At 39.1% G+C, this 26,815-nt stretch overlaps 1 protein-coding gene across 2 annotated transcripts in view; it reads left to right on the top strand.

Annotated features, from left to right (window-relative positions):
- Positions 1–26,815, top strand: part of LOC140729716 (uncharacterized) — a 92,711-nt gene that overhangs the window by 13,160 nt on the left and 52,736 nt on the right. For both annotated transcript variants that reach the window (XM_073049827.1, XM_073049826.1), the window contains exon 2: positions 20,195–20,289. In XM_073049827.1, the coding sequence (XP_072905928.1) occupies positions 20,195–20,289 (95 nt within the window). The remainder of the gene's footprint in view (positions 1–20,194; positions 20,290–26,815) is intronic.

Below are 26,815 nucleotides of genomic sequence, written 5' to 3'. Positions count from 1 at the left end.
ACTCAGCCAGATTTTCAACCTCCCTCCTATATGCTGATTCATCACCACCTTTGATTTCAAGTGGTTTATTTTGGTAGGTCAAATATGATGACAGAATATAGTATTAGTGATAAGACTGTTGGCAGTGTGGAAGATCAGAGAGATCTTGGGGTCCGAGTCCATAGGACGCTCAAAGCAGCAGTGCAGGTTGACTCTGTTCGGTGTATTGGCCTTCATTAATCTTGGAATTGAATTTAGGAGCCGAGAGGTAATGTTGCAGCTATATAGGACCCTGGTCAGTCCCCACTTGGAGTGCTGTGCTCAGTTCTGGTTGCCTCACTACAGGAAGGATGTGGAAACCATAGAAAGGGTGCAGAGGAGATTTATGAGGATGTTGCCTGGATTGGGGAGCATGCTTTATGAAAACAGGTTGAGTGAACTAGGCCTTTTCTCCTTAGAGCGATGGAGGATGAGAGGTGACCTGATAGAGGTGTACAAGATGATGAGAGGCATTGATCGTGTGGATAGTCAGAGGCTTTTTCCCAGGGCTGAAGTGGTTGCCACAAGAGGACACAGGTTTAAGGTGCTGGGGAGTAGGTACAGAGGAGGTGTCAGAGGTAAGTTTTTTTACTCAGAGAGTGGTGAGTGAGTGGAATGGGGTGCCGGCAACGGTGGTGGAGGTGGATACTATAGGGTCTTTTAAGAGACTTTTGGATAGGTACATGGAGCTTAGAAAAATAGAGGGCTATAGGTAAGCCTAGTAATTTCTAAGGTAGGGACATGTTTGGCACAACTTTGTGGGCCGAAGGGCTTGTGTTGTGCTGTAGGTTTTCTATGTTTCGGCCTGCGATAGTGATGCCATCAGCAAACTGGAAAATGGCGTTGGAGTTGTACATAGCCACACTGTCATAAGTTTAAAGTGAATAGAGAAGGGTGTTAAGCACACAGCTTTGTGGTGCACCTGTGCTGATGAAGATCATGAAGGGGATTTTGTTGTCAATCCGAACTGATGGGGTTCTGCAAGTGAGGAAATAGAGGATCTAATTGCACAAGGAGGTATTGAGGCCAAGGTCTAGGAGGTTATTGATTAGTTTTGAGGGGGTGATAGCACGGAATGCTGAGATGTAATCGATAAAGAGCATCCTGATGTATACATCTTTGACGTCCAGATGTTCCAAGGTTGTGTGAAGAGCCAGTGAGATGGGATTTACTGTGGACCTGTTGCTCTGATAGGCAAATTAGAGTGGAAGTAAGTTGCTTCTCAGGCAGGTGTTGATACGTTCCATCACCAGCCTCTCAAAACACTTCACCGTGGATGTAAGTGCTATTGGACAGTAGTCATTGAGGTAGATAAAATATGAATGCACACACATCAATCTCAATGGCTAATTCAAGGGCTATAATTTCAAGGTGATTTGGTGGAAAATATAAGAGGGCTGTCAAGAGTAACAAGTTTAAGGGGGGGGGGTGTGTGTGTCTGTGTCTGTGTGTGTGTATATATATAAAAAACAACCTACCAGGGATGGTGGTAGAGACAGATACATCAGGGACATTTAAAAAAAAATCTCTCAGATAGGCACATGGATGATATAAAAATGGCGACTTATGTAGGAAGCTTTAGATTAATTTTAGAGAAGTTTAAAAGGTCAGTACAACATTGTGGACTGAAGGGCCTGTACTGTATTGTTCTATGTTAACTTCACCAGAAGCAGATGATCTTTGAAAGCATGTGTATTCAAATTTAGCAGAGGGCTTTCATGAAAACAACCTTGAATGCCTTCTGCTTAAACATACATCATAGATTATCTGCAGATTAAATTCAAGACATAACTTCACAGGATAAGGAAATGAATAACTAAATTCTCTGTAACAACCTGAAACTGCTGTGAGCCATTGCCAAATCCTGCATCAGCACTTCAGCTGTTTCTCAAATTGAATATCAATGATTTTCGGTAAAATGATTTGAAGTTTAGATACAATCTTCTGATCTATTTTGTGATTGCTATTTAATTTTCTTAATACAGTGACAGTTCTATCTTTGACTATTACACCACTGCATTTATTTCACAAACCATGCCTGTATCTGTATTATTCAAAATTATTGTACATTCTTTGAGTTGATACATTGTCAAAGGAGAATGTAGCATTGTACCATTTACTCCGACTGACTCGAGGTTGTGAAGGTTGACATAAACATGAGATCATCCAGGTGCTGGAAATCCAGAGTAACACACATAAAATGCTGGATTGTGTGTATTGTGAGGAATTTAGCAGATCAGGCAACATTTAAGGAAAGGAATGAATCATCAGCCCAAAAATGTTGAACCTATTATTTTCTATAGGTGCTGCTTGGCATTTTGTATGTGTTGTAGGAAGTTTAATACACTATGCTCAAAATCTCAAAATTTCTCTTGTGACTAGATTCATGCCCACTGAGAATATTTTTCACCTATTGGGCTGTTTGTTACTGGCAGATGGTTGCTGTTTTTGGGCTGGAGATGAGAATTGTGGGCCTTCTGACCTTGCTGGATTCTATATATATTTTTTGTCCAGTTGTATCTAAATTTAAACTCCTTTAAATGTAGATGTCTACAAAATGTCTCACTGAAAGTGTAGCTATTTCAGCAGTGGGTTAAATTCTACATCAAGTTTGCAGACCCATCCAGTGGCTTCAAGCAGAGGTTGTGGGGTTAAGTGCTATATCATGACTATAAAGTCTTACAGAACAATTCCAAGTAGGAACCATTAGAGTGGTTACCAGCAACAGCAGCTGGGACTTTTATTTTCTGCATGTAGCAAGTGATCATACTTCAACCATCAAATTCACTCTCTTCTAGTGGGTGACCTTGGGACAAAATAGTAAACCACACCAGCCAGATTAATCTTATCCCTGATCTGGTTAGCCTCAGCTGAACCTTGACTACATTTATGTGTCAACTTTTCAACTGGTCGAGCATTCACTTTTCAGGACTATCAGAGTAAACAAAGCTCTGACCTGCTGTTATTACTTTCCCAAGTTCTGCCAACTGACTGGTGTGGTTAATTACGTCATGTGGCTCTGGGAATAAATTTTTCTCTTTCGTGTGCATGAAGCAGTTCAACTTGATGCAAGGAAGTAGCTGAAACTGGGAAAATGTTCTATGTTTCCTGAATCAAAATATGAAGTGCAGATTTTTAAAGTTTTTTCATAATGAAGGGACTATTGATTGGAAAGGATGTGTCCAAGTCAGTCTAATACTTCAGACTTCAGATTTTATTCTCATTATTGTTGTAAAGTGAGGACAGGAAAAGATCGACGTTATTGCTGACTATCATTTATGCCTGGTTCTGAAATAATTTTGAATAGTCTAGCATTGTGGGCTAGTTACAATTCAACAAGTTAGGTTCCTTCATGTTAAAAACTTTACAATTGTAATACATTATTCAAAACTTAATTTCAGAGTTGTTAAATGATGAGGGGAATCTATTTGGCAAATGTGTGTTGGGCTTTTTAGATCAATGAAGCACGTCACTCATTTTGTCTAAAAGTTCCACCCCACCCCCAAACACAATACTTAGCAAGGCTGTGGAGAGAACAATCTTTGAAAAATTCTAAGGTGGGGTGAATGCTTGGAGCACAGCTCCAATGCCATATTTAAATTAGCTAATGATAATTTAGTTAGTTAATGATAACTGGCATTGGCTGAACCAAAGAGGGTGACGAATCAGCATATAGGAGGGGAGACTGAAAATCTGGCTGAGTAGGGCTACGACGACGACGACTTCTCAGTGTCAGCAAGCCCAAGGAGTTGATTCTTGACTTCTGGAGGGGGAAACCAGAAGACAATGAATCAGTTCTTTTCAGGGGGTCAGAGGTAGAGTGGGTCATTGTTATCATTTCAGAGGTTCTGTCCTAGGTATGTGCTATAATGAAGAAAGCACGGCAGTGCCTCCACTTTCTGGAAGCCCTGAGCAATACCACACAAAGTGCTGGAGGAACACATCAAGTCAGGCAGCATCTATTGAGAGGAATAAACAATCTACATTTTAGATCAAGACCCTTCATAAAGTGCTAAACGAGAAAGGGTCTTGGTCTGAAACATCAACTGTTTATTCCCCTCCATAAATGCTGCCTCACTTGTTCTTCCAGCTGTGTGAGTGAGGGAGAGGGGCACTTATGAAAGGTTACTCTGTTAGATGTAAGTGTGAAGCTGTTGGTTACAATCTGGTCACCTGTGATCCTTTTGAATGGCAAGGCAGGCTTGAGAGGCCAACTGGTCTTCTAATTGGTATGTAATTGCTATTTGATTTGAAAGAGATTATGTAATTGCATATGCAAACTAATATTAGATTCCGATTCCAACTGGAGCTTTACATTATCTCTTACATAAGCAGTAAGTTTGCTGTTCCGTCAGCCCTCTGTTCCCCAGTGGTACCATTTAACTTGAAACCACTGTGGCGTAATAATACAAATGCAGCCAAATGCACTGAAACGATGGAGACACCTGCCACACCTGACAAGTAGAAATAGCACCTAACTAGTTTCAGTGCTGAGCTGCTTTGAACGTAATTGCCTGGAAACAAGCCATTTGGTCCACAGTGTTCACATCGAACACAATGGCAGTTTACTTATACGTTATCTCTGCCTGTCTAAATACCTCTTAAACATCACTGTTGTATCTGCTAGCACATTACCTGTACTTGCCACACTAAGGCTTATGGGGGGGGGGGGGGGGGGAAGGAGACTGAAAGCTCCTCTTAAATTTTTCTCTTTGCCTTAAAACTGTGCTCCCTAGTATTTGACATTCTACCTTGGGGATAAAAAAGGCCCTACCTTTTATAAATATAGTACTGTTAGTACTATACAGCCATGTCCTAAATTGAGAATAATTTAAAGTATGTGGTCATTTCCATTTTCCTGTCACAATAACACGCTATTCAAATGGGCATCAAGGGTATGGGGAGAAGGCAGGGTAGTGGGGATGTCCGGAAGAATGGATCAGCCCACGATTGAATGGCAGAGAAGACTAGATGGGCCGAATGGCCTGCTTCTGCTCCTATATCTTATGGTTTTAAGGTCTTAAATGCCAGTGAGGTTTGCACCTGAATTGCAAAACAAAGATGAAGCTGATTTCGTTAACTCTTCTGTTCATCCTAGGAGTACCTTAATATTATTCAAATGTTATTTTTAAATAAAATGTGTAGAGCACTTTAAAATGCTGATGCTTTGAATTCTTGTCAACATAGTGTATACTTCAAAATTTTAGCAAACAATTTGTGATTTTTAAAATTGTGTATTTAGATCATTGCAAGCATTGAGTTTCAGGCTGAATTGAAAAATATATTTCATTTGATTTATAGTTTTTCTGATATATGTTGCTTTATGGAGAACAATGGTTATGGGGGGCAAACTGCAAATGATAATGGAATTATTTAAATCCTGAAAGCTGCAGTTCACATACCAATAGCCTATTCTTTTGATGGATTTCCCTTGGAAATTATGTGAAGAATATTTGACCATATCGATAAATGAATTATGTGGAGAACTAGAGAAACTGGATTTGTTCAAATTTGAGTAGCAGTCGTTCAGGGAAATGAAAGTGTGTCTCTAATGCAGAATCTTGCATAACCTTGTCCCAAGAGGAATTTTTTGTGGAGGTTAGAGATGTGTTGTGGAAAGATACACTTATTCAAACTCTTAATTGCAAGGACCAAGTACTCCGTCTTGTGGTATTGATTATTGTCACAGGTACCAAGCTGCAATGAAAATCTTGTATTGCAGACAGCTCATAACACCTCATAATTACACTGTATTGAGCTAGAATAAGGTAAAACAATAACAATGCAAATAAATGTAAAATCTTCCAAAAGAATATATTGCAGGTAAATGATAAATAAGAGGTAAATTGTGAGACCATTATTCTATCTTATCATACAAGAGGTTCATTCAAGAATCTGATTAGCTGTGGGATAGAAGTTCTTGAGCCTGGTGGCATGGGCTTTCAATCTTCTGTATCTTCTCCCTGATGAGACAGAATGTCTGGAGTAGGTAGGGTTATTGATTATGCTGGCTGCTTTACTGAGGCAGCAGGAAGTATAGACAGTCCATAGAGGGGAGAGTGGTTTCTGTGTACATAACACTGCAGTTTCTTGCAGACTAGTTACCACACCAAACTGTTGTTTATCCAGACAGAATGCTTTCTATGGTGCTTTGATTTTAAAAAATGGATTAGAGTAACCAGGCACACATGCCAAATTTCTTTAGCCTCCTGAGGAAGTAGAGGTATTGGTGAGTCTTCTTGGCTATGATATCAGTATGGTTGGACCAGGATAGGTTGTTGATGTTCACATGTAGGAACTTGAAGCTCTCAACCTCAGCACTGTTGTTGTAGACATGTGCACAGACCCCTTTCTGAATTCAGTGACCAACTCTTGTTGACATTGAGGAAATGTTTTTGTCATGCCACTATCACTAAACTCTCATCTCCTTCCTGTATCCCAACTCTTTGTGAGATTTGGCCCACTATGGTGGTATAATTTGCATTCCTAGAGCTTTAGAGACCATTACCACGTACATAGATGGTTGATCTTCAGATAGCTGTTCATACAGTATACATGAAGAGAGAAATCAAATGACTCTTCCAGGTTAATCGTACTTTACTCACAAGATCACAAGACAAAGGAGCAGAAGTAGGCGATTCAGCCCATCGAGTCTGCTCCGCCACTCCACCATGAGCTAAACTATTCTCCCATCTAGAATTAGAATTATTAGAATTGCTTTCAATGATTTTCAAAAGGAAACTATTTTTGCAAGAAAACAGTGCTGTAGGTGACTGGGTAACTGGCAAAGAACCATCACCAACATTATTTTCTCCTTCTCTGGGCATTGGAGATTGTTTATGTGGACTTTAGCTGAATGGCATTCAGTCAGAATGAATTACTTTGAACTGTTACCGGCTTTACTCAACAAGATGATCTCAGCTGTATTAAATACTCGAGTCCAGACTTATCTTTCTTTTTAAAAAAAAGGCCACCTCTGAAATTAAATTTAAACACTAAATTATATTTTCCAGATAACATTAACTATAAAAAATGTCAATATATATTGAATCTGCATATCCAAATTATCCCTGATGTGCTTACATCTAGGTAGATCTTCAAGTTAAAGTTTTATTTGAGTATGGAGAGATATCAGGCTTTAATTTGCTCTGACTCATTACAATGGCATTTGTCACGTTATAGGGGAAATACTGATGTGTGTACATGTATATGGTACAAAAGCAAGTTCATGTGTAGGAGTTTAGTGACAGCAATGTTCTCCATGGGACTTTTATTGACCCAAAGCCACAGATGGTATATGATATGATAGTTAGGCGTTTCTGTGAAATGGCCAAGACATTTTAATTGAAATCATAGATAAATGACCAACTATTTCATGGTATTTAAGCGTCAATGCAAGGCCAGCTTTTCATCTTTACTGCGAGAAGGTGACAGTAAGCTGTTGCATTTTGCCATGATACTAGTCAGTGCTGTAGATTTGCAGTGAAAGTAGGCCTAATAGAGTGAATACAGCAGATTTCCTTTTCTGGGTGATTTTTGTGAATGAGGTACATTTTTGTAATAATGCAGATTTCATTATTGATGCAGAATTTATTGTAATTAGATTTATTTAATAAACTGAATTTGGATTCCCCAGCTTCTGTGGTAGAATTTGTGAAATGTCTCTAGCTCATGTTACTATTCAAGCCAGATAAGAAGCACATTTATTGATTTTTTTCTTATTTTGAGCTGCAAAGTGCTAAGGTTAAGGCAACTTCATTACAGATCTGTTGTTTAAGTCCCAGATTAAATTACTTGTGTGTCTTGCCAATTCTTAAACAGTAATTCTGATTTGATGATTTATACCTTTTTCAATTACTGGGAGAATTTATCAAGATAGATTAAATCTCTGACAAGAGAAAAAACATTGGTGGATTCAGAAAGGTTTCAGTGAGATCCCCCCCAAGTCTTCTAAATTCCAACGAGTACAAACCCAGAGCTATCAAAAATTCCATGTATGATAACCCTTTCATTCCGGTAATCATCCTTGTGAACCTCCTCTGAACCCTCTGCAATGCCAGATCTTTTTTTAGATGACTAGCCCAAAACTGTTCACAATACCCAAGCTGGTGTCTCAACATTGCCTTATAAAGCCTCACCATCACATCCCTGCTCTTGTATTCTAGACACCTTGAAATAAATGTTAACATTGCATTTCCCTTCCTCACCACTGACTCAGCCTGCAAGTTAACCTTTAGGGTGTTCGGCACAAGGACTCCCAAGTCCCTTTGTATCTCAGATTTTTGGATTTTCTCTCGGTTTAGAAAATAGTCTGCACATTAATTTCTACTAAATTGCATGACCATCCATTTTCCAAAATTGTACAGGCAGTCCTTGGGTTACGAACAAGTTCCGTTCCTAAGTCCGTCTTTAAGTCGTATTTGTACATAAGTCGGAACAGGTACATCCAGTATTATTTAGCGTCAGCTAGTCAGACGTTTGTCTTGGTATATAGTATATATTTTACCTTTCTATGCATATACAACACTTAAGAAACGTATGCATTTCAATAATTAAACCACTGCATTGCTTAGTAATAATCGTAGCTTTCATCGGGAGAGGGCCTTTCACATGCTCCATTATTCTCACTTTATTCTTTAAAATTGTTCCGATCGTTGACCAACTGTAGCCTTACGCTTTTCCAAACTGATGGTGTTTCACCTCTTTCCGATTGCTTTATTATTTCCATTTTATTTTCAATCATGATTGTTTTCCATCAATGGAACAGAAACATTGCGGATTCAGCGGCAGCTGCAGGCGGCAGGTCCTGAGCTCCCCCAGGTCCTAAAGGCCACCTGCACCGAGACAGGTTAAATGGAACAAGTGGGGGCAATGCTGACTGGAAAGGGGGGTGGTGGTGGTCAGGGTGAATCTTGCTAAGAAAACTTTAAGCCAAGTACAAAGTTACACACTGACAGTGTTAACGGCAACATGGTCCAACTTAAAATGGCAAACGGCGTTCTCCTTCCTAGAGTTGACAAATTTTTAATATAGGCTTTATGGCAGGCTGTTCGTAAGTCAGATGTTCATAACTCGGGGAATAACTATTTCATTTGCCAATTTCTTACCCATTCTCCTAATCTGTTTGAGTCCTTCTGGAGCCTATCTGTTTCCTCAACACTCCTTGCTCCTCCACCAGTCTTTGTATCATCTGCAAACTTGGCAACAAAGTCATCTATTCCAACATTTAAATCATTGATATACAGCACAAGCAGAAGCAGTCCTAATACTGACCCCTGCGGAACACGACTAGTTACTGGCAGCCAACCAGAAAAGGATCCTGTTATTCCTACTCACTGCCTCCTACCAATTGGCCAGTGCTCTAACCATGCCAGTGATTTTCCTGTAATACCATGGGCTCTTAACTTAGTAAGCAGCCTCATGTGTGGCACCTTGTCAGAGACCTTCTGAAAGTCCAAATATACAACATTCACTATGTCCCCTTCATTTATCCTATGTGTAATCTCCTCAAAGAATTCAAATGGGTTCATCTGGCAAGATGTTCCCTTAAGGAAACCATGCTGACTTTGTTCTGTCTTGTCCTGTGTCTCTAAGTACACCATAACCTCATCCTAACAATTGACTCCACCATCTTCCTAACCACTGTGGTCAGGCTAACTGGTCTATAATTTCCTTTCTGCGGCCTTTCTCCTTTCTTAAGAGTGGAATGACATTTGCATTTTTCCAGTCCTCTGGCACCATGCCAGAGACCAATGATTTTTGAAAGACCGTTGCTAATTCCTTCACAATCACTACTGCTACTTTTTTCAGAACCCTAGAGTGCAGTTCATCTGGTCCGGGTGACTTGTATACTTTTGGGTCTCAACCTTTTAAGCACCTTCTCCTTGTAATAATAATTGCACTCACTTCTCTTCCATGACACCCTTCAACTCCTGGCACACTGCTGGTGTCTTCCACAGTGAAGTCTGACGCAAAATTCTCATTTACCGTAGATTCCGGATTTTAAGCCGCTACTTTTTTCCCACATTTTGAACAGCTTTGAACTTTGCGGCCAATAATCCGAAGCGGCTAATGCAAGGTTTTTTTCATGCCGCCTCGTAAACATTTTGCCTCGTAACAGTAGACCAATAAAATTGATGAGTAGTTCACAGAGGTCCAATGAAATTGTACGATAAATCAAGCGCACTTTCACAATTAAATTATTGTAAATCAGTCATTTGTACTCACCCTCATCAACATGGAAAACACTCGAAGCATTGTGCTACCTACCCTACTTAGTTTAAACTATATTTGTTTTCTGTACTACATCGCGGGATGCTATGACGACACACCCGGTTTCGCGGTGTCTTGTGGGAAAATGCCGTTTGCGATAAACGGAAAGGAGGGGGGAGCGGATTACGCGAGCGGCTTTGGATCCGAGCGAAATCTGCTTTTAAGTTAAAGGTATCAATAACTTTTCCTGGTAGGCTGCAGTATATATATTTTTTACCAGTCGTTAGGAGATATTGGAATGTTGTTCAGTAAAGAGTATATTTGTTTTCTGTACTACATCGCGGGATGCTATGACGTCACACCCGGTTTCGCCGCGTCTTGTGGGAAAATGCCGTTTGCGATAAACGGGAAGGAGGGGGCGAGCGACGGAGCGGCATTAGATCTGAGCGAAACGCTGCTTTTAAATGCCGTTTGCGATAAAACGGGACGGCGGGGGGGAGCGGCGGAGCGAAAACGCTGCTTTTAAGTTAAAGGCGATCAATAACTTTTCCTGGTAGGCTGCAGTATATATATTTTTTACCAGTCGTTAGGAGATATTGGAATGTTGTTCAGTAAAGAAGTATACGCAACGTATATTTAAAAGTAGCCGCGTACGGGCACGGTTCGAAAAAAAGCATTTGCAATATGTATTTGTTTTTGTTACCATATGGATTTAATTAAAAGTTAAAAAAATCCTCACGTGTAATATCTTTCTGTGTAAATATCTCATATTACAACGTGGGACACCTGCGGCCGAAAATCCGGTGCGGCCTAAAATCCGGTGCGGCCTTTACATTTAAAAAAATGATTTTATTTCTAAAATTAGTGCCAGCGGCTTAAAATCAGGTGCGCTCTGTAGTCCGGAATCTACGGTAGTTCATCTGCCATCTTGCCTTCCATTGTTTCTCTGGCATCATTTTCTAGTGGTCGTATATCCATTCATCTTTTCCCCACTCCCCCACCACACTTAAAAGCTTTTACTATCCACTTTGATATTGTTTGCTAGCTTTCTTTTAAATTTCTTTTCCCTCAGTGATTTTTAGTTGCTCTGTAGGGTTTTAAAAGCTTCCCATCCCGTCTTCCCACTAATTTTTGCTTTGTATGCCCTCTTGCTTTTACATTAGCTTTGACTTCCCTTGTCAGCCACAGTTGTACTATTTTGCTATTTGAGTATTTCTTTGTTTTTGGAATACATCTACCCAGCACCTTCTTTGTTTTTCCCAGCAATTCACGCTATTGCTGCTCTGCTGTAACCCTGCCAACATTTCCTTCCAATTTACTTTGGCCAACTCCTCTCTCATGCCATTAATTTCCTTTACTCCACTGAAATACTGCTGCGTCAGACTTGTATCAAATTTCAAGTTGAACTCAGTCATATTGCGATCACTGCTTCGTAAGGGTTCTTTTACCTTAAGCTCCCTAAACACCTCCGGTTCATTGCACACAACCCAATACAGTGTAGCTGATCCCCTAGTAGGCTCACCGACAAACTGCTCTTAAAAATAAAACACACCTCAACAAACTCACTCTTGAGATCCATTTCTAACCTGATTTTCCCAATTGACCTGCATGTTGAAATCTCCGATTACTGTCATAACATTGCCTTTTTGATATGCCTTTTCTATTTCCTGTTGTAATATGTGGTCCACGTCCCAGCTACTGTTGGGAGGCCTATATAGAATGACCATCAGGGTCCTTTTACACTTGCAATTTCTTATCTCGACCCACAAAGATGCAACATCTTCCAGTACGTCTCTTCTGATTTGATGTCATTCCTTACCTTGCTGACTTCCAATGTTGTGGATGTTGCTGAACAGGAAGAATCTAGTTTCTGTGGCAGAGGCATCAAAAAGCTGGAGTGTGGATTATAAATCATTGCAAATAAGGATGAGATAAGAAGGAAAATGTTTGTCTAGAAGTTTAGAACTCTTTCCCAGGAGAGGAATGAGTGACACAGAAGCCTTAATATAGTTTTATAAAAATGCAATAATGTATTCAAAGAGTTGAGTCTTGCAGAGTTATAGACTTAATGGTTGAAAGTTAGTTTGCAAGGTAGCTCTTCAGGTACTTGGATTGTAAGTTTTGTGATTCTGCAGAGATCCTTCAGCATAAGTTGCGTGGTGTTGCAATATTGATTCAGCAGTTAGTGACATCATTTTTAGATTTTTAAAGAAAAATTTAAAGACTTAGTGCTCCTAAGAATGAAGTTTCGAGATTAAATAGTGTCTAATTGGTTCACGTGGAATGTGCAACTAGAAATCAGAATTAAACAGGATTGTAGTGATGGATTTGTTATTTGAAATCTCAGCAAGAACTTTAACTTGAAGGAAATTGCAATCCAAGAATTCTTTTGTTGAGTTACTTCAAGTTCGGAGTGTCTGTAGCCCAATCTTACCCAATGACTGTTTAATGCTGGAACCATTTTTCCACTACTGTTCCTGTCATTACAAGTAGTTAAATTTAGTTCAGATGTAGATTTTGTGGGGGTGTCAACAGCACTGTGTGCACCAACTTGGAACATTTAGATATTGTGCCTTGGCAATTTTTTTTCCTAGTTACCTGGCAACAGATTCTAGCAGATGGTGTGATTCGCATCATTCAGTCGGCACCTTTCACGTCTCATTTGGCATGGAAGGTGGCTGTGACCCTTTAAATTTTAGTTTTTAAAAATAGCAATCAAAACTTGTGTTCCTCAATATTTACTCAAAATTTAAAAAGTCAACACTTTGGGTAGCCACTGAAATAATTTGAATGTCTGTAACTTATATAAACAAGATCAAACTCAGATTCTATTTCAGTCACAAGTATAGCCCAGTATTCAGCCTATTGGGGCAGTTCATATAGGGATTCACAAGACATAGAATATCCCAGCCTTTTAACCTACTTGATGATCTAATACTTCCCCCTTTATAGCCCATAACCCTCTTTCTTTCAGAATCAGGTTTACTATTACTGACATGTGATGTGAAATTTGTTAACCTAGCAGCAGCTGTTCAATGCAATACATAATCTAGCAGAGAAAAAACCCCCAAATAAATAATAAGTAAACAAGTAAATCAATTACATATATTGAATAGATGATTAAAAATCTGCAAAAACAAATACTGTATACTGTATTTGTTTTAAAAAGTCAGGAGGTGTCCAAAGATTCAATGTCCATTTAGGAATCGGATGGCAGAGGGGAAGAAGCTGTTCTTGAATTGCTGAGTGTGTGCCTTCTGGCTTCTGTATCTCCTACCTAATGGTAACAGTGTGAAAAGGGCATGCCCTGGGTGCTGGAGGTCCTTAATAATGGACACTGCCTTTCTGAGACACTGCTCCCTAAAGATGTCCTGGGTTCTTTCATCTATGTGCCTAAGAGCCTCTTAATGTCTATAATGGAGCAGCCTCTACCACCCCAGCACTCACTATTTTAAAAAAAATCACTACTTCTGACATTTTTCTTAAAGTTTACTTAGGTTAAAAGGATGTCCTGTGAATTAGACATTGCTGCCCCGGGGAAAAAAAATGTTGGCTATCCACTGTCTATGCTGTTTATAATCTTATACCCCTTGCAAGACCCCTCTTATCCTCCTTTGATCCAGAAAGCCCTAGCTCGCTCAACCTTTCTTCACAAGATCCAAGATGCTCTCTAATCCAAATAGCATCCTGAAATCTTTTTGACAAAGGCAGAGTTAAAGATGTCAGATTAAGACTCAATATTTATCAAGCAGGTGAAAGCAAGTTTTACTTTATCCTTACATTGTTAAGCTTCTTACAAGTAAGTCCATTGATGTGACTAAATTCTTGGTGAGAAGCACCATCTTCTCCCTACCTCGAAATGTAGTGGATTTTCACACAAACATTTTTAAAGTTGCAGGGGACACTTGTTCTAGTGACAACACTGCATGATGTTGGAGTTGATATAGATATTTCCTGCATGTTGTAAATGAGAATTTGATTTGTTGAACACACAAAATGCTGCAGGAACTCAGCAGGTCAGGCAGCATCTTTGGAAAGGATTAGGGTCGACATTTTGGGTTTTGACCCTTCATCAGGACAGAGTCTGCAGAATACCTTGTGTACATGATTTATTTCACTACTGTTAAACAGATTTTCTGCTTTTGAAAAATACAAGCTGAATTGATGGCCTGTGATCTATTGTTGCTAAATACAAACACTTCAATGTGGTTGTTCAATTTACAATTGAGATTGAATTTCTTCAATATTCCTATGGCACTGAAGTAATTGGATGAGCAGTGTCAATTTCTCAAGTAGAACATCATTTAGTCCAAATGCTGTGGTATCAATAGCCTGCTCATGGGACAAGAGAATCCAGCAGATCATTGGAATTTGATTACAAACCTTATAGAGAAATTCTATGGTATATCATTTATGGTCAGATGATAAAATTGTATTGTTGAATTGGACTGTAAAATTGTTATTATCCTTGTTTAACTTGTGCTTGTTGGTATGTTTATAAGTAACTATATAGATGTAATTGTTCAGTGTGTATTTTTAGTGGTTGTAGTCCGCTTGTATCTTTCTAGTCTTTTTAGTGGTGGGTATTGCCTTGCTTGAATAGGGCCCATGGTATTGGACAACTGTTATGGAAATTCAATTAATTTAGCAAACTAATATGAGGACCAGACTACCTTTGTCTTTTTGTTCCTTCTCCTGCCACTAAGGTCTCTCTCTTGTAATGCATAATAAATAGTTGTTCTTGTAATACTTAATAAACCATCATAAACAACAAGTTTTGTGTCTCATTCTTGACTTCTGAAGAACCTTGGATCAAAAACAATCAATATACTTATAATATGATAAAGGCAGCTAAGATTGTAAAATCATTAACAGCTGTATTGGAGTAATTGTTTTGTATTCAATTGAACCTTATTGCTCAGATTTTGATTTTTCTTAATGCTGTTAAAGTGACAGATCTGACTGAGATGTTGCACTGTTTAGTATGTGTGTGTGTGTGTTCGTGTTCAAGATTGGGTAGAATTCTGTACATTTTCATGGTGCAGACAGCTCACAAAACTACTAGATACTCTGATATACTTCTGAACTGCAATCATTGCAGTCTGCAACCTGTAATTTCCCTTTTAATGGTGTACTTTTGAGCAGACTAAACAATTTGAAGCTTTCGCAATCTCCTGGGGCATTTAACAAACTAGACACTCACGTAGGTAGTACAGCCAGGAGGTTGCTGTGTAGAGGCTTATTGTAGAAGACAAACCAGTGGTCAGTTCCATTATTCTGCAACATCGAGCAAGATTAAAATTGTTGTGCTCAAGAGTGGAAAACAACTAGGTATTCAATACTATCTACCTGCATTTGATTAGTCTCCCTTTGTTCTCTGGTTACCGTCATGTTGGAGGTGCTGAAGTCTTGGGTCCCACACCACTAGGTTCAGGAGCAGTTGTTGCCCTGCAGCCATCCATTTCCTCGGTGGGCTTCACTTGCTTTTGGACACTGCTCAACAGAATCAATGTAAGAGAATTTAGTTTTTTTTTTAAAAAACAGTTTACTGCTCTTTATAGTAAATTTCATATTTAAAACTTCATTTTTGAAAGCATCTTTACAGATTTTTTTACATTTGCCTGAGACTTTTTGCACAGTACACAAATTTGAACTTTGAGCAGTTTCTCATTGAAAGTTGAGATCTGATCACTTACAAGGGATTTTTGAATGTCCATTCAACACTCCCTACGCAGTGATAACTAAATAAAGCTTTCATGTCCAGATATTGTTACTTCATAGGTAGGGTTGTCACAATGAATAGAAAATACTTATTTTGTCTCATAAAGCGCCAAGTTCTATGGTTTGATTTGTGACATTGTTTATAATGTAATTGATTAATTTATACTGTACAAATAACTTAAAAACAATTGGTGTCTTAGTGCTTGTCATTTCACCACCACTTGCTTATCTAAGAGCATCTTTTTTATTTCCTTTCTCTCATGTCTTTTAAGAGACTTCCTGGATGGCTACGTGGAGCTTAGAAAAATAGAGGGCTATGGGTAAAGCCTAAGTAGTTCTAAGGTGGGGACATGATCAGCACAGCTTTGTGGGCCGAAGGGCCTGTATTGTGCTGTATGTTTTCTATATTCTGTGTCTGCTTTTCTTTTGGAAGATATCCAGATTATTTTACCTCAGTCATGCCCAGTGTCTGAAAATTACATCTTCTAACCACTTTCACTGTTAGGAAATCTCTCCTGCAATAATCAGGCTGTCATCATCGTCTCTCAGCTGGTTCCTCAGCCATATTTAGTTTCCCTTTGTTTATAGCCTCTTCCCTTTATTCTCTCAACTGCCCTCTTAAAAATAAAAAAAGTTGTATTTGTACTTTCAATGCAAGTTTTGTAATTTATGAAAGTGGTATGTAAAGTTGTGTGCACCAGCAGCAAATTACATTTAAACTAAATGTCCAAAGCACACAACTAATAGGGATCCACATCAGATGGTAGAGCAAAAAGCACAAGCTTAAAGGAGGATGAAAAGTTTAGGCCTTGGCATGTGGAGATATGGTTGTGAAACAGTTCCCTACCCTGGGGAGAAGACTTTTGACATCTACCTTACCAATACTTCAATAACACTTCTATAGTATCACCCCTTATTCTCTTACATTGCAAGAAGTAAAGACTTAGCCTGGCTAAATTCTCCCTATAATTCACCCTGTTAACATCTTCAAATATTTTCTTTCCATTTTAACCACATCTTTACTATAACAAGGATATCAAATTTCCAAGTGTGGATTCATAATTGACTTGTACAACTGTACAATTGATTTATCCCAAGTCAAACTCATTGCCTTGAGTAATGAAGACTAGTTTGCCAACACCTTTTTCCCCTCCACAATTACCCCAATGCCATTTTGAGTGAATAATGCACTTGTACTTAAATGTACTGTTTCATTACATTCCTTAGTGCAAGTCTTATAGTGGACTGATTCTCTAAAAATGCATCACTTCACTTGCCTGTATTAAAATCCATTTGTCCTCCCCAGCATTCCTACTTTGATCAAAATCCCCTTATAGTCTACAATAAAACTTTCTTTACTGTCAACACTTAATTTTGTGTCACCTGCAAGGTTACTGATCAAGTCTTGGATATTCATATCTGGATCATTTAAACAAGTGATGAATAACATGCCTACATAGAATTAAGTCGGCAAGTATGAACAGTAAAATAAAACCTTACCTGTACTCCTTCACCAAGTCCTCAATTCTCTAATCTCACAATTTCTGCTTTAAAAGGCTATCCTTTTCTCCCTCCTCACACTAATCTCCGGTCTATCCCCATAACCATTGATGTCATTGTCCAATCAGGAACCTATCAATCTCTGCCTTAAGTACACCCAACCTGACCTCCACAGCTGCCTGTAGTAACAAATTCACCACCCTCTGAAATTCCTCTGCATCTTTGTTTTAAATGGACATCCCTCTATTCTGAGGCTGTGCTCTCTTGACCAAAGCTCCCACACCATGACTCTTAATTACCCATACCTTCCTTTATTGGATAAAGTGGTGTTCAATTAGCCCATCAATGAGACTTGCATTTTTTAAAGTTCCTGTTCTCTCTCCAAGCAGCTGCACAACATACACAGCCTTTTTCAGACCAAAGCATCACCACTATTACCAACCTCCTTTTTATTGGCTGCTCATAATTAGTTATTTGGCCATTCAACTAACAATTAGATGACTACCTCTTAAATTCCTAGTGTTACGAACCCCGTAACTGGGTGTCTTACCAGCAAAGATAGTAGCCGTTGAAGTCTGATGATACTATTTTTAACAGTATTTATTAGTAAAAATACACAAAAGTAATATCAATGCAAATATACAGATAATATACGTCATCAATACTAAACCTAAAAGTGCGGGTATAATAATAATCAATAAGTAAGCTCTATCGTTGTCTAGGGGATAATGAATTGTCCGATGGAAATATAAAGTTCAGTTCATACAGGCTGCAGTCGTTGTTGATCGCTGTGTTGCAATTGTTGGAGAGAGAGAGAGAAAAAGCAGTAACTGCTATTAACTTGCCGATTTTCCTTGTTATGATCTTGATCCGTATCCGTCCTTTAGCGAGACCATTCTGTGGAGGACTTGTCACCCAGGCAAGGGTGGACACACACACAAGCCCCCTCACCGATCTTGTAGCGTTTCTCCTGGTGTGTCTGAGGGGTGTTTCCGCAGCCCCTACTTTTATCCCTACTCACAGGGTCTCAGATGTCAATCAGGTTGGGATGATGCAATCCCTCAACCAGACCACTCTGGCTGCCCCGAGGGGTTTCAATGAATAGTACAGTACTCAATACACAATTCCTCCTTCAAGAGACAATAGCAGTAATCTCTCTCTTTGTCAATAGGAGACATTCCACCTTGTTGTGTATTCTGCGTTGTCTATAACAACTGCCTTTGCTGTGATCCTACGTCTCTCTCTCTCATTACTGACATGATGTGTATCTCTCTCATTTCCTGGGTATCAGACCCGAAATAATAGCGATTTTGCGATTCTCAAAGGGGGGGGGCGACTTTGCTCCCTTCATTCGGAACACTAGAAAGTGAAAGCTCACAAGCTTGCATCATCAATATTAGGGAATGTTTCTAGTGTTTGCAGATGGCTCCAGAGACCTCATAATGCTGGTGCAGCAGTGAATGTCTCAGAATGTCAATTAGAAAAAGGTTATCTAATAAACTTGCAGTTTAAATTATAGAAAATGTTAGCAATCCTTGCATTTCAGTAAATAGAGGATGTACCCCTAAATGTGTTTTTTGTCTGTTCTGATTCCTTCTCTGTATTGTGCAGTTCTAAGATGGGTGTATCCAATAGTCATCCAGGTGTTTTGTTGAAAGTTAAACATTATTATAGCTGCAGTATTTATGGATCCCAGCTCATGGAAGGGTGGAAGTCGATAGGCTGGCTAAACAATCTATGAAGGTCAGAGTTCTTCACCTTAATATTCCACTAAGGTGGAGGTGATTTTAATTAAGTATCATGTTCTCTTGATCTGGCAGGGGCTGTGGGGCATATGATTGAAGGGAAGACATTTATATGGAACTCAGAAAAAGATTACTGCACTTTAGAGGAGGGCCCAAAAGGGAGGAAGTTATAATTACTTGGCTTAGACTTAAACATACTTAAGGTGAATGTAGACAGTGAGAGTCTCACGTGTTATTGGAATGTAGGGCATATGGCTGGGAGAGAAGGCAGGTCCTTGGATGCAATATTGTGACTCTGCGTAGTGTGGTGGGATCTAGTCAAGAACCATGAGAGAAGCATAAGCAATTCTTGAAACTTGTTGGATTGTTGAACACAATTAAAGTCTATAGTGTCGAGTGTTTATTTATTTACTTATTTAGTTAGTTATTATTGTCCTTACTATTGACATTATTTCTTCTTGGGGGTGGTGCTGGTCAGTTTTAGGACCACTCTTCTGAATCCTCCTCACACTCCAGTTCAGTAGTTGCTAGTAATGCACCTTTTTAGTTGGTCTACCAACTGCAAATAAAAAAAACAATAGAAGGAGAAGAAGCAGCTAGCTACACAGAGAGTTCAAAAGATCCAGTGACAGGTCATTCAGGTGTTTCTGTCTGTGTTCCAAAGTTTCAGTTGACTATGAAGAAAAGATTATCAGACAAAATACCAGTATTCACATGTGAGATCGTTGCTATCATTTTAGCCTTGGAATGGATTGAAGTAGTATGACCTGATTATGTACTTCTGTGCTCTGAGTCGTTCTTCGTCTTGATATCTCTATCACTGATTTGGTTATGAATGTACAAGGGATAATTAGTAACATTGCAAATGATACCAAATAGGTGGTAGAAAGTTATCAAATATTACAGATGGATCTGTATCAGCTGAGGAATTGTAAATGGAGTTAATTTAGATAAGTATGACATTAATTATTAATATTTACTTTTTCATTAATTTCCAGGAGTTGGAAGATGCTTTGCTGGTCGATAACTGGGACTTTTTGGAGGATTTAGTTTCTAAACTTCTTCGTGGATGTTACCAACGCAAAGATATAAGGTAAGTTCTATGGCCATTTCTAAGCAATATTCATTTTTATATGCACATTTCAATTTGTTCATGTTGCATTTCATGTTAGGGTAATTGAGATTATTGTATTTATGAGGTAGAGGTTAAGATGCCAGACTTGCAAGTGTCCGTGCTAGCAATATCTTTCTGATGTGGTTGTGGTTAGGCACACAGAATTTAGTAAGTATTAGTTTTACCAAACTTTGAAGGAGCAAAAATTTAGAAGTATGCTGCAGTCTATCTTACTGATACATGCACTTGTTCTCAAAAACTAAGTTTTCATTATGAAATTTCAAAGGCAAGCTTTTCATTAACTGGCTGAAGAAGAGGGAATCTGATAGCAGAGGACACTAGATAATGGAATAAAGAAGAGGTGGGGAACTAAAGGGAGGTGATGGGTAGGTCTTGACAAGGAAGGGGAAAGAGAAGGGATGAGAGGGCCACCAGATTGAGGGGAAATGAGAGATTATCAGAAGTTAGAGAAATTGATGGTCATGCCATCAGATTGAGAACAACCAAGACAATGAATAGATGAACAGTACCCAATAGGAGATTGACCACAGGCAGAAGACTTCTATCTCAGAAAGAGTGAAAAATGAAACAGTTGGAGTAACTAGACCTGGAGGGTACAAAGCTACGCAACATTTCAGTGGCATGTGGAGCTATTCAGGTACTCTATAAATAAAGGTACAAAAACATAGCCAAAACTCAAATCTACAATTGTTATAACACCAAGAGAAGAATTTCTCCTCATTTCAGTTTTAAGTGGCAGGGAGGAGATTTCAGTCATGGGAAACATCCTCCCCACGTGCCAACATATTGATCCCTGTAGTTGTTACCCTCACAACTTCATTTTGCACTTCTCCGCAGGCATTCTTTGATTTGTCCACCGCATAGCTGAGTCCCTCCTTTGCCACGCCCTCGTCAATCCAAGGACATCTCAGAGTGTAGAGCTTCACCTGCGAGGCATTTTCTCTGATGGGAAGATGCACTGTGGGAAGCTACAATAGCTGTGGCCAGCTCTTACATCAGCTCCTTCAAATAATCTCTTGGTTTTTTAATCTATTCCATGAAGTCACCATACTTTAACCCACTGACCCCTTGAACACCTCCTTCACCACCTTTCTTCCATGAACTCCAAGCCTGGAGTCTCATCCCTGACAGTACCACTTCATAGACTAATCTTGTCCATTTCCCCATCTAAACTTGGCCTCAGCTGTTAATTAACAGCAGTTGGTTGCTATGGCATCATCAATAATATGAGCAAAGAATGCATCTCTACTTCAATACTGGGATTCAATACTTCAAGTGCAGTCTAACTAATACCTTATGAAGCCTCAGCATTATTTCCTTGCTTTTATATTCTAGTCCTCTCAAAATGAATGCCAGCATTGCATTTGCCTTCCTTACCACCTATTCAACCTGCAAGTTAACCTGAAGAGGGGTCTTAGCCCAAAACTTTACTATCTATTCATTTCATAGATGCTGCTTGACCTGCTTAGCTCCTCCAGTATTTTGTGTGTATTGTTTTGTATTTTCAGCATCTGCTGACGTTCTCGTGTTTATAACTTTTAGTAGGGAATCCTGCACAAGGACTCGCAAGTCCCTTTGCACCTGAGTTTTGAATTTCCCCCCTTTTAGAAAATCTATGCTTTTATTCCTTCTACCAAAATACGTGACTTACCTACATTATGTTCTATTTGCTGCTTCTAGGCCCATTTTCCCAATCTTAAGCCCTTTTGCAGACTCCCTGCTTCCTCAGCACTACCTGCCCCTCCACCTATCTTCATATCGTCCACAAGCCTGGCCACAAGCCATCAATTCCATCATCCAAATCATTGACGTGAAAAGGAGGAGTCCCAAATCCAACCACTGCCCCCCCCCCGGTAGAGCATCACTGGTCACAGACAATTCTTCAGTGTGAAGAATGCAAAGTAGGCATGCAGTTATAGCAAGCTAGCCATTTGAAAAGAGAATTGTATGTCATTTAAATAGGGTTGGATTATTAAATAAGGAAGCTGTGTTGCAATTGTTGAGATGACAGAGTTTAGTTTAGATTTGCTTAAAGAAGAATCAATTTGCCTTTGAGACACAGTAACCGGATTAGTCTTAAGAATTTGGATATGGAGAAATATATATAAAACATGACCTATACTCATTAGAATTTAGAAGACTGCAAAGTGACTTCATTGATACCACGTATTTCTGACAGATTGGCAAAGTAAATACAAAGGGGCTGTATCTTTCAGCTGGAGGTCTAGTGTCATAATCACAAGATATGTTATTATCTAATTATACAATTGAGTTGAGACATTTTTATACACACTTCAGAGTGCAGAGAAGTTAAATATATTCTAGGCTGAGAACAATTTTTAATATCACCAGCATATGTTGTGAAATTTGTTGACTTTGCAGCAGCAGTATAATGCAATGCATAATAGAATTACAGTAATACAGTCGACCTTCATTAATCCGACTACCTGTAATCCTGTTCCTTCGATAATCCGGCACTGATTTCAAATTTCCTGGGCCACCGTACCAATCTGCTGCACATTGTTTTGGTTGCACTAGATCTGTTCACATGTTGGCACACTCTTGTAAGTACAGACAGGCGATTCCTGCTTGTTTTCCTGCATTTATTAATATCATTTGCGTGAGGCGCGGCCGCCCAGCACCCATCCATCTCACCCACCAGCGGTGGGGGAGCTGGTGCGCGCTGGGTCAGTCCGCCTGCCGGCAGTCGCACATTGTCACCCAGCTGGTGCTCCGTTCACTTCTGCCTACGACTTCAGATCAGACGTGGCAACCCACTGAATTTAAGCATATTACTAAGCGGAGGAAAAGAAACTAACGAGGATTCTTCAGTAACTGCGAGTGAAGAGGGAAGAGCTCAGCGCCGAATTCCCGACTACCTGGCGATCACATGAAATGTGGCATATAGAAGACCTCCTTTCCCTGACTACTTCTGCTCACCCAGATGTGCTGCCACCAGCACCAACAGTTTTTGAAGAAACTGTTGTGCCAGTTTCAGCACCAGTTCCTGATGCTTCACTCATTTTTCAAGATGAAGATGTTGATGATCCTGACAACCCCACACTTGCAAACATGTAACTTTGCCTGAAGGTATATTAAACGTCTCACTTTAGAAGCGGAAGTGCTCAACTGTTCTGTATAAGTTAACGCCTGTACATTTACCTGTACTCTTTATTTTATCTATGCCTGTACAGTATATTACTCTATTAAAACTTCACTTGCTACTCATTTAATATTTCTGTTTCATTATTATCTAACTTGTACTGAGTTACATGATATTTTAAAGGTATGATGAGGCGGTTAGCTATTGCTTAATGTGATCCTTCTGTAATTCGGCATTTTCACTAATCTGGCACTCCGCAGGTCTCAACGGTGCTGGATTAGTAAAGGTCAACCTGTATATTAAAAATTAAATAAGTTGTACAAAAATAGAAATAAAAAAAGTAATGAGTTAGTATTCATGGGTTTAATGTCCATTCAGAAGTTCAAGATGCAAGATCAGCACAATCTTGAATAGTGGAGCAGATATGGGGGGTGGGGGGATGTTCGCTTTTTGTTATAGGTGTCAGCTGTATTGCATTTCAGCTTTGCCTTCTGCCACTGATAGGAAACCACTTAAGTTCTTGCAGAATTCATTTTGTGATCCAATTGAATATTGTTCCATGTACTTTAACTCCTTTCCTTTTTCCCCTACCCCTCCAGTATTGCACCGTCAGAGCAGATTTGTGCAACCCTATTATATATTAAGTGACATGTCCTTTTTTTGTTCTTGATATTTCATCCCTCTTCTGGGAGGACAGCTGTTCCACAGAAGTCAATTCATTGCATATTTCTGGTTTAAGGCTGAGTCCAGCTGCCCCTAGTCAACTTCCATGTCTTAATTCAATTTATTCTAAGATACTAATAGTTAAGACCAACTGGTAATTTGTCAATCCTGGATCACAGTATTAGGTAAACCACCTCCTCTCTGAGGAAAACTAATACCCCATGTTACTTTCATAAATGCCCCGAACACATTATAGTTCAGTAGAAATTTTTCATTGGAAATCAGGCCTGAGGAATTAAGCCCAATCTTAAATATTTAATTTGCCCTGATCCATAGAATTCTGGTGTCTGTAGCTTGCATTGCCTCCATATATAAATAAAATATCAAAAGTTCAACAATACTTAATCAACTTACTGTTGTTAATCTTTATAATTTCAGCATCAAAGTTCAAAATACATATTATCAAAGAATGTATAAATTATTCAGCCTTGAGATTTGTTTGCTTACAGGTAGCAAGAAATCCGAAAGGACCCAATTTTTAAAAAAGACCAACCCCCAACCCTTTCTGTGCACAGAAAAAGAGAAAAAAGCAATTCGCGCAAACGTAGAAGCAAGCAACAACAACAACATTCTGAACCAAACTGAATCCCCGAGTAGGCCCAAAGCCTCGGTATTCAGTTCATCATATTAAGGGGGTAAATTGCTACAAAGTATTGTGGAGAGAGGGGCCCCCAGTCTATCTGAGCCAGTGTTTAAACTGTTCAAACAGCACCAAATTTGTTTCTGAACTAAATCCATTCTGGCAAATTTCCATCATATCTGGGATCCAATTTTCTTGATAGCACTTTGTACCATGGCAACAATTAAAAACAGATTTTGTGATAGCCACTGTGATTCATTATTGGTAATTTCACTACCTGAAATTTACTTGATATACAGTCGGCCCTCCTTATCCGCGGGGGATTGGTTCTGGGACTCCCCATGGATACCAAAAAACGTGGATGCTCAAGTCCCTTATTTAACCTCTGTCAGTGCGGTGAATTTTAGGACCTGGCAGAGCTCGGGACCCATGGCTGCTGCTGTTCCTATTCCGTTGACAGAAAACGATCATGATTGGAAAATAAAGTGGAAATTTTAAAGCAATTGGAAAGAGGTGAAATGCCATTGGTCATTGGAAAAGCATTAGGCTACAGTCAGTCAATGATAGGAACAATTTTAAAGGATAAAGTGAGAATAATGGAGCATGTGAAACGCCCTGCCCCGATGAAAGCTACAATTATTACTAAGCAATGCTGTGGTTTAGTTATTGAAATACATACGTTTCTTAAGTGTTTTATATGCATAGAAACGTAAAATATATATTATATGCTGACAAACGTTTTACTAACTGACGCTAAATAATACCGGATGTACCTGTTCCGACTTACTTATACCTAATACAAAGTTAATGCTGTGTATATAGTTGCTATACTGTTTTGTTTAGGGAATAATGATGGAAAAAAAGTCTGTACATGCTCAAACAAGTGCTGGAGAGAGAACTTCCGTTTTTTCCCAATCCCGATCCGCGGTAACCTATGCACATCCTCCCGTATACTTTAAATCATCTCTAGATTACTTATAATACCTAATGTAAATGCTATGTAAATAGCTGCTATACTGTATTGGTTAGGGAATAATGACAAGAAAAAAGTCTGTGCATCCTTAAACAACGAGTTCTGGAGAGAGAACTTCCGGGTTTTCCTGATCCGCGGTTGGTTGAATCCGTGCATGTGGAGCCCGCGGATAAGAAGGGCCGACTATATTCATCAAAATACTGTAGTATGGTTGATTGGAAGTTTCTGAACTTTTGCCAGTAAGGATGTACCAGTTGGGGACTTGGCATTGAAAGGATTGGAGCCAAACTCCAAACTGCAGCTCTTAAAAAAAAAAAACCTGTAAAATACCTCACTGTGCTTTTCGGGAACATTTGTAATAGAAATCCAAATAACCTTTTTATCACAGAGGAGACTTGTGTAGATATAAGCATGGAGGTAATGAGTGGCAAAACGTATTGAATGAATACATTGTGATTATATACCATGTAAAGAAATGTTACGGTACTCCATGTAGAGAAAAAACATGCAAGCAATAAAACAGAAGAATTGGAACCAGGAATAGGCTATCTGGTCATTTGTACCTGTTCTATTATTCATCTACCTTTTTTGTCATTATTTCCATATCTTTCAATTCCCTTCAAGAAATTTCTCCTGTTTTCAGTTTCAAGTAGCAGGAAGGATGTTTCTGGTCAGGGAAATGTCCTCCCTGCATGCAACCTATTCCTTGTAAGAGTTTTATCATTTTTAATGTAATGCTGGCTATACTTGGTTAAGTCTTCCACGCTGGTTCAGACTCCTGAACCATGGCACTGAACTGTTAACTGAATGCAACCTATGGACTCACTTTTAAGGACTCTACAACTCGTGTTCTCCACATCAATCTTTTTTATCCTTTTTGTGTTTACACAGTTAGTCCACACATTGGTTGCTTCTCAATCTTTCTGTGTAGTTTTTCCATTTATACTTTTGTACTGTGCGATTATTTCCAGGGCGCCTAGGGGCAACTCAAGTGGCAGCAGTAATCTTAATGGATATGATTAAATATTGTCATTTCAGCTTGATACAGTTAAAAAGCACAACTGCTTCCAAGGTCATTACAGTCAACAAAGATGTGTTAATGCAT

Source organism: Hemitrygon akajei, chromosome 6, assembly GCF_048418815.1.
Source record: "Hemitrygon akajei chromosome 6, sHemAka1.3, whole genome shotgun sequence".
Taxonomy (NCBI): Eukaryota; Metazoa; Chordata; class Chondrichthyes; order Myliobatiformes; family Dasyatidae; genus Hemitrygon; species Hemitrygon akajei.
This window is presented reverse-complemented; position numbering and strand designations above follow the sequence as displayed.